This window comes from Haemorhous mexicanus, chromosome 9 (assembly GCF_027477595.1).
Source record: "Haemorhous mexicanus isolate bHaeMex1 chromosome 9, bHaeMex1.pri, whole genome shotgun sequence".
In the NCBI taxonomy this organism is placed as follows: Eukaryota; Metazoa; Chordata; class Aves; order Passeriformes; family Fringillidae; genus Haemorhous; species Haemorhous mexicanus.
The window spans coordinates 30,112,441-30,127,294 of NC_082349.1; the positions used below are offsets into that span (position 1 = coordinate 30,112,441).

At 43.7% G+C, this 14,854-nt stretch overlaps 1 protein-coding gene across 6 annotated transcripts in view; it reads left to right on the forward strand.

Annotated features, from left to right (window-relative positions):
• Positions 1–14,854, forward strand: part of ACBD6 (acyl-CoA binding domain containing 6) — an 80,931-nt gene that overhangs the window by 14,985 nt on the left and 51,092 nt on the right. For all 6 annotated transcript variants that reach the window (XR_009487563.1, XM_059854749.1, XM_059854750.1 and 3 more), the window contains exon 4: positions 11,209–11,294. Coding sequence is in view for 5 of the 6 variants with exons in the window: in XM_059854749.1 (XP_059710732.1) it covers positions 11,209–11,294 (86 nt within the window). In the remaining variant the exon portion in view is untranslated. The remainder of the gene's footprint in view (positions 1–11,208; positions 11,295–14,854) is intronic.

Here is a 14,854-nt window from a genome sequence, read left to right on the forward strand (position 1 = left end):
CAAGTAAATTTATATATATATATATAATCTCAAATTACTGGCATACAGTGATGACATGATGTAACAGAGTAAGACAAAACACTTTACTGTGTAACTTTCTGTGCAGTAGGGAATTTGTTGCTTTTTTGTTATCCCTGTAATCACTGTCCAGAAGTAACAGGGTCTGTTGTCTGCCTGCAGTCCCACAGCACCTGGTTCTTCTGTCATCCCATGGCTGTGGGATTGGAAGCACAGGTTGCAGCTGAGCTCTGGGATCTTAGAACTTCACTTGAGCTCTCCTAGCTGAGAGAGCATGTGTCAGGGACCTGATCACCAGATTAGGTGTCAGTTGCTGCAGATCCTCTGATGAAGGTTGTTGCTTCTGTGGCTGAGTTGACAGAAAATGGTTAAATACTGATATTTCCAGGGGAACTTGGCTTAACCTGAGGTGGCAAGGTTGAACTTGTTAAAATTTCAGACCAGAAGCTGAAATGACTAAGATGCAGCCAGAGGTGCCCTCTGTCATTTCTGCCTTGAGGTGGCAGTTTCTGGCAAGGCAAGGAAGGTGTGTGAATGCCAAGTGCAGCTTTCATTTGTTGCAGATTTTAGCAACAATGCTGCTGCTCCTCAGCCACAAAAACGTGAATGACAAAAGCATTGAAGAGCTCATTTTTGTGAAGTAGCTGTGTGAGGCTGGAAGCAGGAAAGAGCAGTGTTGTGACATGAGAAATGACTCCACCAGCCATCAAAACTGTCCTGTGAGGTTCATTTCTGTACTGAAAACTCTAAAACAAATCGGTACATGATGCTTTTGGTAGTGCTGACATGATAAAACTGGGGGCTGGGAGAGCTGCAGGGTGGGCTTGGGGCAGAGCAGAGGTGTTGAACCAAGCAGGAAGCTGCCATGGCAGGTCAGCAGCTTGAGGCAGAGAGCAGAGCCTCAGGGGGAACAGGAGGTTTGGAAGGGGAGGAAGAATAAAGAGGAAATTGCAAGGTGAGGTGAGGAGGACCAGGAGGGCAAGATCTGCTCTCTCTGCCCAGTTCTAGCAGGGGCTGGAAGAAGGTGACCATTGAGGTGCTCTCCTGCCCAAAGCATTCTGTGGTTTCTGATGATGATTCCTGCTGCCCAGGTCGCTTCCTGAACAGGAGAGAGCCTGCCTGGCACCCGTGGATCCCAGTGTTTCCCTGGAGTGCCCAGAAACATGGGAAAATCCTGTTTATGGGATAGCCAAGTGAGGTGGTGAGTGAGGGTGGGAGGAGCAGGGACTGACTCCTCTGCTTGTGGCATTTAATAGACATTCCAGAGGGGGCTTTGACTTGCTCTGCTGCTCTCTTGCTTGCTCTGCTCCTGAAACTCCTGCTCCTATTTTGCCAGCAACCCACCAGGCTGGACAGGCAGCTTTAAATTGGGAAAGGCTTAACCTCTAATTACAAAAAAATCTGATTTTTCCAAGTAATTGAAGCTGTTGCAAGACTCTCAGCTTGCTGTGTCAGAGGCTCTTAAAAAATTTCAGGAACTTGGGTAGAAATTGCAGGTTTATCTTACAGTGGAATATTTAATACATTGATGTTTAGGTGTGGAGCTGTAGACAGTTACTTGAAAGCATTCAAACACAGGAAGGGTCTGTGTACCCTGCTGCTTCACGTGGCAGGGCAAAGGCTGGGTTAAAAGAGAGAGTGTGTTAATTAAAAGTAGCTTCTGCTTTTGGGTAAGAGAAACCAGATGTAATTGTTTTGTGTACAACATAAGCTATAGCATAAGTTAGCTGTTTCTTTAGTGAAAATACTGCTTTTTGAATTAGGACAAGGTTAAGTGGCTATGTTTAGCTTGTTCTTTACAGGAAATATCAAGGAAGTATTGAGTGTAATTACTGGAGATTAAGATTTTGTTTGGATGTTAACTAACAGGTTGGTTAATGTCATGTAAACGCTATTTGTCTCTTAAATTGGAAAAAGTTTTCCTTTAAAAGGACAGCTATTGTCTCCTACTTGGATATTTGGACACTGTTGTACCAAATTACTCCTATTCTGAGGAAAGGTGGCACTGCTCAAAGGTCTCTGGAGCATCCTAGAGGTGCTTTGAGCTGAGCTAACCAACACAAAGGCAGGGAAAGGCTCAGGCACAGCCTCAGTGCTCAGCACTAAGGGCTGCTGCTTCCAGATCCTGCATCCCTCTGGCTGAGCCTGCCAAGGGCTGAACTGTACATTTGGAAACCTCCTTGTTCCTGCTTGGGACCAGTGAAGATCTCTTCATTCTGCCATTCCTGTGCCTGCAGACCTCATAAATCCACACTCTGCCTTCACAACTGAGATGTGCTGTGGGAAACAAATGTCCATGGCACTGCTCTAGCAGCCTCAGAGCTCTTCCTTTCACCAGTGGGGATGTTGGCCTCTGCAGTGATGTCTGGCCAGAGAGCACTCCAGAAAGCAGAGGATGACTGCTGATGCCCTTTATTTCCCAAAATTTAGGGTTGCATTCAGTTTTCAGGCTTTAGAGCACCTGTTTCATCCCAAGCCATGGCGTTATTCAGTATTTCCAGCTTGGCTCAGAATATTTTTCATGCTCCTACAAATGTCTGTGTAAATCTCTATAAATATCTTGTATTAAATTGACAAAAACCCCCAACAATTACAGTACAGGCTGTGTTTGTGTCTGTAGCTTGGTCCCCTCTGCTTGGGCATTGATGGGTTTTCATACAGGTGATGGGACAGAAGGGATTGATTGCTCCAGGACTGACCTGCTTTCCTTCATGCTGGAAGGGTCCAAACAGCACCAGTGACTTCACCCTTTGGGCTGCAGGCACTGGGAACATGCAAGTTTTGGCAGAGTCCATGGAAAGAATGAGGAAAGGAAACTGCTGGTGGTCTTGTGCTTTCCATCTCCATGTCTGCTTTTCCTTTTAAAAAAAGTGCTCCACAAACCAAAAACTGTGGAAAGCCACTGCTTCAGGGCTTTTTTTTTTTTTTTGAGCGTAGCATTTCCTTCCTCTCATATGCTAAAATGTGTACAGTGAGTCATGAAATCACAGCTCCTAGCAAGCATTAGACTTGCTCAAAATGATGTTACACATTTTACATTTATTTCCCTTCCCCTGACTGTCTTTACTACTAATTTCCAACTGTGATTATGGTGCAGTTATTAATTAAGTCGTTAGAGTTAAATGAGTAATCTGCAAAGCTTTGCTTTAGATCACAGCACTATTTAACTATGACATTACTTATAGTATGTTGGTTTTTAATTTTTGACTGTAATCTGGAAAGTATTTTCCCTGTCTTAAACAGTGTTTTTTTAAAGGGAGATTCTCTGATGAGACTTAAAAGAACCAGAAAACTTTACGTAGACATTATTGGAATATTAACTAAACTGCCACTTTAATATTTAAAACAAACAAAAAAATTAAATTAAAAAAACCCTTCAACCCCACCGTGCTGGCATTTTTCATGGGCACTTTGCTCAGATTGTTCAGATCCTCAGTGGGTTCTTGAAAAGGCTCCAGGTGCTGAGTCATGTGCACGCTGGGGCCGAGCTGCTGCTGGGAGCCAAGAAGGATTGTTGAGAGAGGAATATTAAAATATTCTGTTTATGACAGTCATTAATAGGGCTGGTGTGGAGGGTACGGCAGCCTTTTGTGAAAGGGGGTTTTGCAGAGGCTGTCCTCAGCCAGGAGAGATTTGTATCTTATTTGGGTGTTGTGGGAATCCATAAAACCAGAGGGTTTGGGGAAAGCTGCAAAGGCAGGCCTCAGAGACAGCACAACTGTGATTGGAGCTCAGCAGCAGCCATGAGACTGGCCAGCAGAAAAATTGTGTAAAAAGTAGAAAAGTAAGGACAAATAGAACAATGGTCTGGGTATTCAGGCTTGTCTAGGATAACTCCCTAAGCTGCAGAAAAGTTTATCTAGTGAGATATTAGGAAGTTCTAAGCTTAATAATGGAGCTCTGTGCATTGTGTTATAAGGCTTACAAGCAGGTATTGTATTCTAAATAAGCAAGCATTGTTTAACCAAAGGTACCTGTGCTTATAGTGCTTGGATAGAACCACTGTCAATGTGCTTCTGCTTTGTGTGATTGGTCAAAAAGCTTATAAAGTGAGTTGTAACATTAAGATGTTGGTCTGCTGCCTGGGATGTGAGCTGATGGCATCTTCCCATTGTCATAACCATGGAATGAGAGTGATGCTGGAAAATCGAACAGCTCAAGGCACATTCCACAGCAGTCCTGTCCCGTTTGTGATTTGTACATAAACCCCCGGCTGGCAATAGGTGTTCCTGCCTTGCAGTGCTTGGATAGAACCACTGTCAATGTGCTTCTGCTTTGTGTGATTGGGCAAAGAAGTTATAAAGTAAGTTGTAACATTAAGATGTCGGTCTGCTGCCTGGGATGTGAGCTGCTGCCGTCTTCCCATTGTCATAACCATGGAATGAGAGTGATGCTGGAAAATCAAACAGCTCAAGGCACGTTCCACAGCAGTCCCGTCCCGTTTGTGATTTGTACATAAACCCCCGGCTGGCAATAGGTGTTCCTGCCTTGCAGTGCTCCGTAAGGAGAGTGAGAAATGCTGAGCTCCTATCTTAGTCCGGAAGGAAGGACTTGATGAATTTAAACAATGTCAAACAACGCCTAATTGTATAAGTGGTTAAAGATATATGTCCTGTGGTAGCATCACCTCCAAAGGGTTAATATTTCCCTTCGCTCCCGCTGCAGGTAGCGTGAAGTTCAGCCGAGCTGTGAAGTCAGAAGGGTACAGGTGGAGAATACCTTTGGAGGAGAGCATTGTTTGTCCTCATTTCACGCCTCATTAGCCGCGCTGCCGGAGCAGCCTCCCGCTTTGTTCCGGGCTCAGGAGCCTCCCGCGGCGTGCGGGGACAAGGGACATCACCCATCCCAGGGCTCTCATCTTCGGACCACCTGCGTTTGGGGTGGAGAGCACCCTCCTCCCCTTGGCTCTCCTGGCACTGGCCTTAACTAGCGAAGGAAAAGACGGCAGCAATTATGGCACAGACAATTAACGAGCTTCTAATCTCCAGCCTTGTGTGTAATTGCTGCTGTCAAATACAATTAGTCTCTGCCCAAGTTCCCTTCCCGGGGGGATGGCCAGGCCGTGGCACACGGGGAGAGGAGGGGGGTGACTGTCTGAAACTTTAGGAGAGTTTGCATTTTCTTGTTGTTTCCCCAATAATCCTCGCTCCTCAAATAGAGAAATGTTAATCCAGAGCATTAGGGGAACATGGTGGCCAGCAGAGCAGGTCTGCTCTTGGGTCTGAAGGGTCTTCTCTAAAATTTCTCACCTGAGACTATACCAGCTTAATTACAATTCAATCAGCACATGTCAGGGATTTACTGGTACCTTCCTGTGAGCCTGACAGGGCTCCAGCACATCACCTGTCCTTGCAGGTGTAGCTTGGGGAGCTGGGACATGGGCCAGTGTTTCTCCTACCCCTGCCAAGCAGATCTCTGTGAGCATCCAGCAACTGCAGCTCCTCCAGGCTTGGTGGCTCAGGACCTTTGGTTGCACTTCAAAGCCCTGCAGCGCTTTGAAAGGCCATGAGAGATCTTGGTGGCTTCTTTGGTGGCTGCTGAAGGCTGCCACATTCCTGCCAAGGAAAGTGCTGCTGTGTGTGCACCTTGCAGACAGGTACAGAGCAAGGTGATGTGTCCCTGTCCCCAGGGCTGGGTTCTGTGCCTGCCTGTGCAGGAAGGCCAGGGAATGTGCCAGGCTGACACCTGCACTGGAGGAGCAGGTGAGCTGGAGAAAGGTGAATTGTGCAGCACAAATGCAGATTGGAATCTGCACTATGCATTTGCTGCTGCATGAATGCTTTGACTGGAGTCATTTTGTTAGGAGTATTCCTTGTCTGCATCCCTCAAAGCTGGATACAGCTGCTGCTCTGGCTCAAGCTGCATCAGAGGAAGAGGAAGAGGAAAATAATACAATAAGTAGTGCAGACTTCTTCCATGCAGTGTGGTGCCTCAGGTGTGAGATCCTGATGCATCACTCTTGTTTAAGTTGTCTCACTTTTCTGTTTCCAAGGTGCCTGGTGCTGAAAAACCTCACTATTGACCATTTTAAGGCATTGGCCAGGATCACTTTGAAGATAAGTATTTTGATGAGATGAACCTTTTTTTTTTTGCTGATGGCTTTCTCTTCTTCTCAAATATGTATTTATGAGAAGTTATTTAAAGGTTTTGAGTGTGGAGAAAAGCCAGAGCAAGATGTGAGGGAACTGGGGGGATGATAGATGTGCAGTGCAACCCAGCCACATGCCTTGCCAAATAGCTATTGCTGTGTTTGCTGGGTGTCTGGGCCTGCAAAACCAGCCAGGCAGAGTTCCCATGTTGCTCTGGATAAAACTGAGATGCCCTACATTTAACCTATGCCTGGGACCTAGCTCTTCTGTTAACTGGAAATTATGGTCTTTCATTTTTTTTAAAGGCTTCACTGAAACTTGTGCTGTTCCTGCTGTTTTGTAGTATTTCTGTAGGACTTCTCTGTACCTTCCTTCTGTCAGAATTAGGAGTCCCTTGCCCTGCATGTAAATAGCTGTGTCCCGGTCCATCCCAGCTAATCACTGAGAGTGAGTTCATTTGCATATCTATGGCTACTGCTGGCTCTCGAGCTTGAAGTGGGTCATTGGGAGGACCCATGAATTTGCCATCTTGTTAAATCTGTTGTAGCCTGTTTTGTGTAGATTGGAACAAAGCTTGGGTGTGGAAATGAAAAACAATCCATCTCTGTAGTGTCTTCGGGGATAGGGCAAGAGAGTGATCCACCAAACCAGCCCCTAACAGGAAACTACTGCTCCTTCTCTTAAATGATAATTTTCATCCCACTCCCCAAAAATGCCTAAGGAAAAATTGATCATTATTGCAATCATGGGAGACTTTTGTGACAAAACCCTCACAAAGAAAATGTTTGTCTCTGATTGTTTTGCATTTCCATAATGCTTAGTATGATAAAACCATCTTCTCTTTCTCCTTTATTTTTCAATCATGATTAGGCTTTAATGTTGTTAAAGCTTATAAGTGAGTTTGAGCCACTGTCTTGTTGAAGAGAAGATGGAGCTGAAATTTTCAGTGAGGCATTGGACAGGGTTTTTAATGTGTCTGCCATTATATGTTAACCTCTGAACTGGGACACGACGTCTGTTTTATGGCTGACAACAATTTAAAAGTATACATCTTGACATGGTGGATAAAGGAAGAAGGGGGAGTGGGGAAGAAAAAAAGAATTAATGATGTTAGCAAATATTAGTCCCTGTATTTCCATTCAGCTCCAAAAGTGGTTGTCAGGCTTTGAGGCTGCCTGGAGCAGCATTGCCAGTGACAGCCAGCCAGGATGCCATTGTCCCTTGGATCAAGCTGGGCTGTTATTGACAAACCCAGTGCACTGAGGCAGGGATGAGGATGCTCCACTGTCTGTTCCTGGGGGAGTGTGGCTTTTCTCCTGGCATTCCTGGTGGCATTTGAGAAGGGTAGTTCTGGGCTTAGTGGAGTGCCCTGTGCCAGTCCCCGAGCCCATCTGGAGTCAGGGGGTAGAAGATGTCTCTTCAGGAGTACATTTGCTGCATGCTGAAGCCAAGATTTGCCTGTGATTTTTGCTGGGTTTGGCCAGCCAGACCCACCCACCAAAGTTAACTGTCACAGGAGCAGTGACTTTGACATCAGCCTTAATTGTACGCCAGCCACAAAGAATTGGTGGGCAAGGGGAAAACATGAGAAATTTCACTGTTTAAGGCATGTCTTACCCTTCTCTATCATCTTTTCCTCTGTTTCTTATATACCACTGCCTGTGCTTTGGCACACAAGTGCAATCCTCCAAGGAGTCTTCACGTGCTGTCATAAATTCCTCTGTATTCCCACAGTTTTTAACTGGCATTTTAAGAGCAATGTCCTGTCCTTATTGAGTCCACAGCAATTTTGTCTTTCCTACAGCACCTCTCCTGCATGGTCCAGCTGTGGATGCTACTGCAGTCATCTCCCTTGGGTTCAGGTTCCAAATGATGGAAGCCCTGGATCATGCTATTCCTTAACTATTATTAGTTCCATGTGCACCTGCAGTGCTTCTGGACAGCACTGCCAGCTGTGAAAGAAATGGAGCTGGCTTAATTGAGAGCCACATAGTTAATTATTAGTGCCTTTTTAACAGAGGAGACAGGAAATTTGCAGTGTCAGTTTTTAATTTCATTGTGGTTTGCGAGGTAATGTGACTTTAAACTCCTGAGTCATTACCTGCATATAAGTAGCCCTAAAAGCTCTCTTTTGCAGTAAAAATTTCAAAATATTTAAGAAGGAAAAGGGCATCTGTGTTTTACTGATCCCTTCAGCCAGGATAAACAACAAATAAAAATACCAGTTCTTGTCAGTGCTGACAGTAGCTGTGACGTGATTTGGAGGGAACTGCTGCTTCTTGCTCCACTTTTTGTGTCACTGAGTTTGGAACATGATGCTCAGATACTGTGTGGAAGTTCTGGCAGGCTGGGCAGCAAGGATTTTGGAAGTGGGCAATGAGCTCATGGATAGGCAGGTTGTCAAAGGCAGCTGGAAAGAAACCAGTTTGTGTCTGCACTGAGAGAAACCGGTTTGTGTCTGCATAGAGAGAAACCAGTTTGTGTCTGCACTGAGAGAAACCAGTTTGTGTCTGCACAGAGAGAAACCAGTTTGTGTCTGCACTGAGAGAAACCAGTTTGTGTCTGCACAGAGAGAAACCAGTTTGTGTCTGCACTGAGAGAAACCAGTTTGTGTCTGCATAGAGAGAAACCAGTTTGTGTCTGCACTGAGAGAAACCAGTTTGTGTCTGCACTGAGAGAAACCAGTTTGTGTCTGCACTGAGAGAAACCAGTTTGTGTCTGCACAGAGAGAAACCAGTTTGTGTCTGCACTGAGAGAAACCAGTTTGTGTCTGCATAGAGAGAAACCAGTTTGTGTCTGCACTGAGAGAAACCAGTTTGTGTCTGCACTGAGAGAAACCAGTTTGTGTCTGCATAGAGAGAAACCAGTTTGTGTCTGCACTGAGAGAAACCAGTTTGTGTCTGCACTGAGAGAAACCAGTTTGTATCTGTGCTGCAGCAGAGTTAACTCTTTTGGGAAGCCTGGACACATTCCCCTTTGAAAGCCCCCTGAGGATGAAAGGTGGAGCCTTGTCTCTGTCTTCATGGCTAAATACATGGAGAAAACAGAATATTTTCCTGGACCTTCTTCATAAACTTGTTCTACATATCAAGGACTGTGATGGAATAAGCTTGCTTCAACATTCATAAATTGAATATTGAATTACCTATTTCTGTGTGAAAGAGATGAGATAAAAGCTACTTGGACAAAGTAACTTGTATATGGATTAAAAACCAGAGAAGTTTTTGCCTGAGTGTTCTGGGAGAGCCTTTGTCACTAAGTTTCCTGATGACCTTATGTGTACTCAATCAACGTGATTAATCTTTGGTAGAAATGCATTCGTTGTGCAAAGAAGGTGAACTTAATCCTAGAAATCTTTTTTTTTTTACAATTTCTGCCTCTAGAAAGATTAAATGTATTTTTTGAAATGTTTCTTCTGACTTGGAAAAAAAGCAACGACCAAGAACTAGAGTGGGAAGAGATAAAAGAATATAGATTAAACATTTTTTGCAGTTTCTGACACTGATTGAATGCCCATCATCCCTCTGTATCAAACAGGATAGGCTAATAGTAAGTATAGCTTCATTGTATAGGAATAACTCTTCTGTGCACTTTCAGGTGATCTGAAATTAATTTTATTTCATTAGTGGAATCGAAGTAATTGATGGACAGTAAGTTTCTCTGCTAAATAATTTTTTAAGAGGGGCACTGCACTGTTAAGACTCTGAAGCCCTTTGCCTTGAAGAAGGAGAACTTCATGTCATTTTCTACTCTAAATTAGAAGGAGCCTGCTTGCCATGGAATAGTCTTCAAAGCCAATTTCCTTTCCATGTATTCTTATAAAGAAGTTTGTAATGTCTGCAAACCTAATGTTATGGCTTTGGGCTGGTGCAGGAGAACTGAAAGGTGGAACTGGTTGGCTCAAGCTGGGCAGAATGTAGAAGTGAATGTATTATAGGGAGCTAGTACATTGATCAACATCTTTCTAATTAGGATTCTGATGGTACAGCAGTGCTTTTGGGTGTAATGAAGGGATGAGATGGGATAGAGCACCTCTCCTATGAGGAAAGGCTGAGAAAACTGGGATTGTTCAGCCTGGACAAGAAAAAGCTTCGGGGTGATGTAATGGTGGCCTTGCAGTATCTGAAGGGAACCTACAAGAAAGATGCAGAAAGACTTTTTACAATGGCTGGAGTGACAGGACAAGGGGGAATGACTTCAAATTGAAAGAGAGTAGGTTTAGATTACATATCAGAAAAAAATTCTTCCCTGTGAGGGTGGGGAAACCCTGGCACAGGTTGCCCAGAGAAGCTGTGGCTGCCCCTGGATCCCTGGCAGTGTTCCAGGCCAGGCTGCACAGGGCTTGGAGCATCCTGGTCCAGCAGAAGGTGTCCCTGCTCATGACAGGAGAGTGAAACTAGATGAATTTTAAGGTGCCTTCCAACCCAAATCATTCCAGGTTTCTGTGATTCTGTGTATTGCAGCTACAGAGAAGCTGCAAGAGGCTGGAACTTTGCTCCTGGTCTTTTTCACCCTAGGTGTGTCACTCTGCCATCACAGGAACCCTCAGACCTGTCCAGTGGCAGCAGCAAGTTGCAATGAATGGGCTGGTTTTGTGAGGAATTGCTGCTGCTGCAAATTCCAAACCTCTTTTGGCTGCTCATACTTAATGCCATGGAAGAGTTGGGGTCTCTGGTTTCCTGCACCCCCTAACTGGGTCAGACTTTCAGACAGCAGGCACTTCCCCCTGCTGAAAGTCTGGCATCAGTGGAAAGTCAGGCAATTGCAGATCCCAGGCTGCAGGATGGTTTTTTGAAAAGGTGGGCCTGGGGCTCCATATCGATCAATCATTATTCTAATTGTTCATTTCTATTATGGTGGGAATCATTCAGAATCCTAGAGTTCCTGGGAGTAAATCATTTGGAAATGCTGCCCATTATAAAATTTAATTTTAAATCTATATTAAATAGATTTATAAAGGCAAGCTTTGCAATCTAGTAACAGAATATTATGCTGCCTCACAGAGGCTCAGCTTTTGGGTCCTGAGGGGCCAGGGCTGGGAATGAGAGGTGGGAATATGGTGGGAGCCAGGATGCTGGACCAATCTTTCTTTTTCTTTCAGACACCAGAGAAGAGGGGAAAGGAAAGCAAAACTGTATTTGGAGGCCCAGTCATCAGCTCATTATATCAAGAAGAAGAAATAATCAGGTGATTATCTGTGCTGGAATTCGGATAAAAACTGTGTTTTTCTAATGTCATTTTTTTAAGCTTTTTTTTTTTTAATATTGCACAAGTGTGGTGGCAACTACAACAGGATAATAAATGACAGGAAAGAACTTTTCAGGTCCATAATCATTTAAATCAATATCTGCCTGTATCATTGCCAGGTAGTAACCTTTCCTTAGCACAAGATGTGGGGGAAGGGCAAGGCTTCCCATTTTTCAGTTATATGGCTTTTAAAAAAAGGCAATATTGGATATTTTTAATAGAAAGCTATTCAGGCACTACCTTTTCCAAATAGTTATTTCTTTACCAATACATTCATTAGGGACTGCTCAGTGAAGGTTTTAGTGTTGGACAATGTTTGCCTTCAGGGACAGTTTGTGCCTTATATCAAATTAATTTTTTTCTAGGCTCTGCAGCTAGAAAAGCCAGCTCTGCATTTACTGAACTAAAGTGGCTGCTACTTAAAACTGACAAGGTGCAAGTAATAAGTGACATGAGCTACTGAATAAGGACACCTGGATGGTTTTTGTTTGGTTTATTTTTCTTCTGTTCCAGGCTACTAATCATGGGTATAATATTAAAATCCAATACCTAAATGATTTTGTGGAGGAAATTTTAGAGTACTGTATCATATTTTTAGTTAAAATGAACAGTCAAAGAAGACTAAATTTTTGACAGTGTTTCCCATCATGTAGTCACCCATTTACATGTGTAAATCCCATTTTTTAATGAATGTCTTGCATCTTTTTACATCCAGGAAATGTGAACACTGATTTCTCAACATGCAGTCTCCAGCTGAAAACTTACCTAGAGAGTTAAAACTCTAGCACAGCATTTCTTTGACTTGCTGTCACAAACCAAGGAACAGAAATGTTGATCAGGTGGCTCCAAACCTTTTGCAAAGAGCTCAGGTAGGAATGGAGGCAGCTGTTGTAAGCAGGCAGGGTGGCAGATGTGTGCTTGGCAGTAATGCAGGCATTTCCCTTGGGATTGCAATCCACTTTGGAGTGGAGTGGAGTGGAGGGGAGGACTTGGCCAGGAATAGCTTCCTCCCCTTGCATGGAGAGCCAGCACATCTTTGTCTTGCCCTGGCCCTTGAGCAGAGGTGGTCAGGTGTGACCTTGGTTTAACACACTGAGGAATGGCACTTCTGCTGACCACCAGCTCTTTTTTTGTCCCTGATCCACCAGTGCAGGTCTCAGCCTCACAGTTTGACTTTGTGGTTTAGATCATGATCAAACTGTGTTTGATCTCACAGTTTGACTTTGTGGTTTAAATCCTGTTCAAGCTCTCCTCTTAGGGGCAGAGCAAATCCCTACTGTGCTGTCAGTCTTGGTTATCCCAAGTGCTGCCTATGCCATTTCTTGGGTTTGAAATACAGAACAATGTACAGAAAAACAGAGTTTGCTCTGGTTGCCTTGACCAGCCTAAATCTTTTCATGTGTTTGTTTTTATTTCCAAAAGTACAGCTGCAAATACATTTTTCCAAACATACCATGAGGAACATAGGTGCTGTTTGTTTAGCACAGCACAGCTGTCCTTACAAATGAGGCTGTAGGCAGGTGCAGTCTCCCACACAGCTGGAACAGGGTGATTCTGCTGGAATTTGTTGAATGAAGTGTCCTGACTGTGCTGGCAGAGTGGAAACTCATGTAGTCCATCAGCTCAGTTTGACTGCCAGGCATCAGTGTCTTCCTTGCAAGACAGGAATGAGCAAGTGTCACCATCATCTATCCCCAGAGCTGGACAGCTTCACATTTCCTGGTTCTTTTGTCTACTGTTCATTCTCTTCCTGGAACAGGGAATAAACATGCAAGTATAGACACATCTCTAGTGTGATAATTCCACTCATAAAAGCATAGCCTTAAACAGCAAAATTGCTCTGGTACCAAACCTGTAAGCAGATAAACCAAAGAGGGAGTGGCTCTAAACATCAGGGTTGGTGTCCAGGTTTGTCTAGAGCAGGTATTGGTTCCATAGCTATAGAGAAGGGTGACTTTTGTGAGGCTCTGAGTGGTTACTTAGAAAAACATTAGCTTAGCATTCAGTAATACTACATAAAACAGAATGTTATCATAAAAAAAAAAAAAAATAAGGCATTTTCTGTAGAGGAAGAACATGAAAAATTTTAAGGGGAAAGATCAGCTTGATCCAAGATAAGCTTTAACCCACTGATTGCTCTGGGTAAGTGCTGTGCTGTCAGTTCAGTGTGTATGTGTGTGCTCCCTCAAAACCTGCTGTCTGAGAAAAGGAACTTTGCTGCAGACTCTTTTATTGACTCAGTTATCCTTGGTGGGTCCAACAAGCATGCAAAAATTTGAATAGAAATCAAACCACTTTAGGTTTTTTCCCAGCACTGTTGATAGGTTAAGTATTTTCTTGTTAGAGGATCACTAGAGAGGTCAGAATAAGTAAGAAAAACCCCTTATTTTGTGTACTAAAAGCTAAAACTCAAGTCACCATCAGCCCTGAGTCCTGACAGACTGCTGGAAGCAATTTTTCAGCAGGTATTGCTCTGCCAAACACAGCCTACCATGTGCCCTTTAGGATTCTGCTGATCCAAAGGCAGGAAAAGGCTGTTGATTTATCTGGACCTCAGCTTGCACCAGGAGAGAGATAAGAATGCAGGTGCAGAGTTTTGAAGGGTCACCAAGCAGATTCACTTGTTTTATTCGTTACCAGAACCTTTTGAACAGTTTATCAAACAATTAAAGCCCTCCAAGCTGTTGCTGTGTAGTATGAAGAGGAGAGATTTTGTTTTAAATAGAATAAACCCCTCTTTTCCTACCAGCAGTAGTTAGCAATAAAGCAGCAGTGCCATTGATTTCAAACTGAGTGTCTAAAATGATTCCTAAATAATGCTTACATTCCTTTTGTGGAACGAAATGTTTGGGGTTTAGGATGCAGATCTGTAAATGATGGACAAAGTGAAGTTACCATACCCTGCCCTAAGTGGATCAGCAGTAGGAGGAACTCTGGTGGTTCCAGGGCCACTTTTTTTCCTTATCACTAATTCTCTCAAATGTTTCTAATTGAGAACAAGATGGAAAAATGGTCAGTCTGACTCACAGTACATTGCACTGATTCCAAATAAATTCAAGAGCATCCACAGAAACAGGTTATACCGATCTAATTAAATCAATTTAGAAAGAGATTCGGGTAAATCAGTGCAATCTGTGTGTTCATAGATCAGCCCTCAAATCAGGAGAAGGTCTCTTGAGCTAATGAGGCGTAGCAGTTATTTACTTTGGGGTACTGGGCACTGGTCATCAATTAGGAGTCATTAATAAACCCTGGCAATAAAAAGCTCAAGTACCCCCAGTGAGTAATGGGGAGCAGTTGCAGGATGTATTAGCATAGTGCTCTGCCTCTGGGTTTCTCTGCAAATCACTTATCTCCCTTCAGGCATTGCATAAAACTCCTGCATGCTGGTGACTGATGATGGGACTTGGAGGTTCCCTTGGAAGGAAAAATTTAGAAATTATCAGTGATTTCAGGCTGGGTATAGTGGTTGTTTGGGTTTTTTACTGCTACATAAAGCT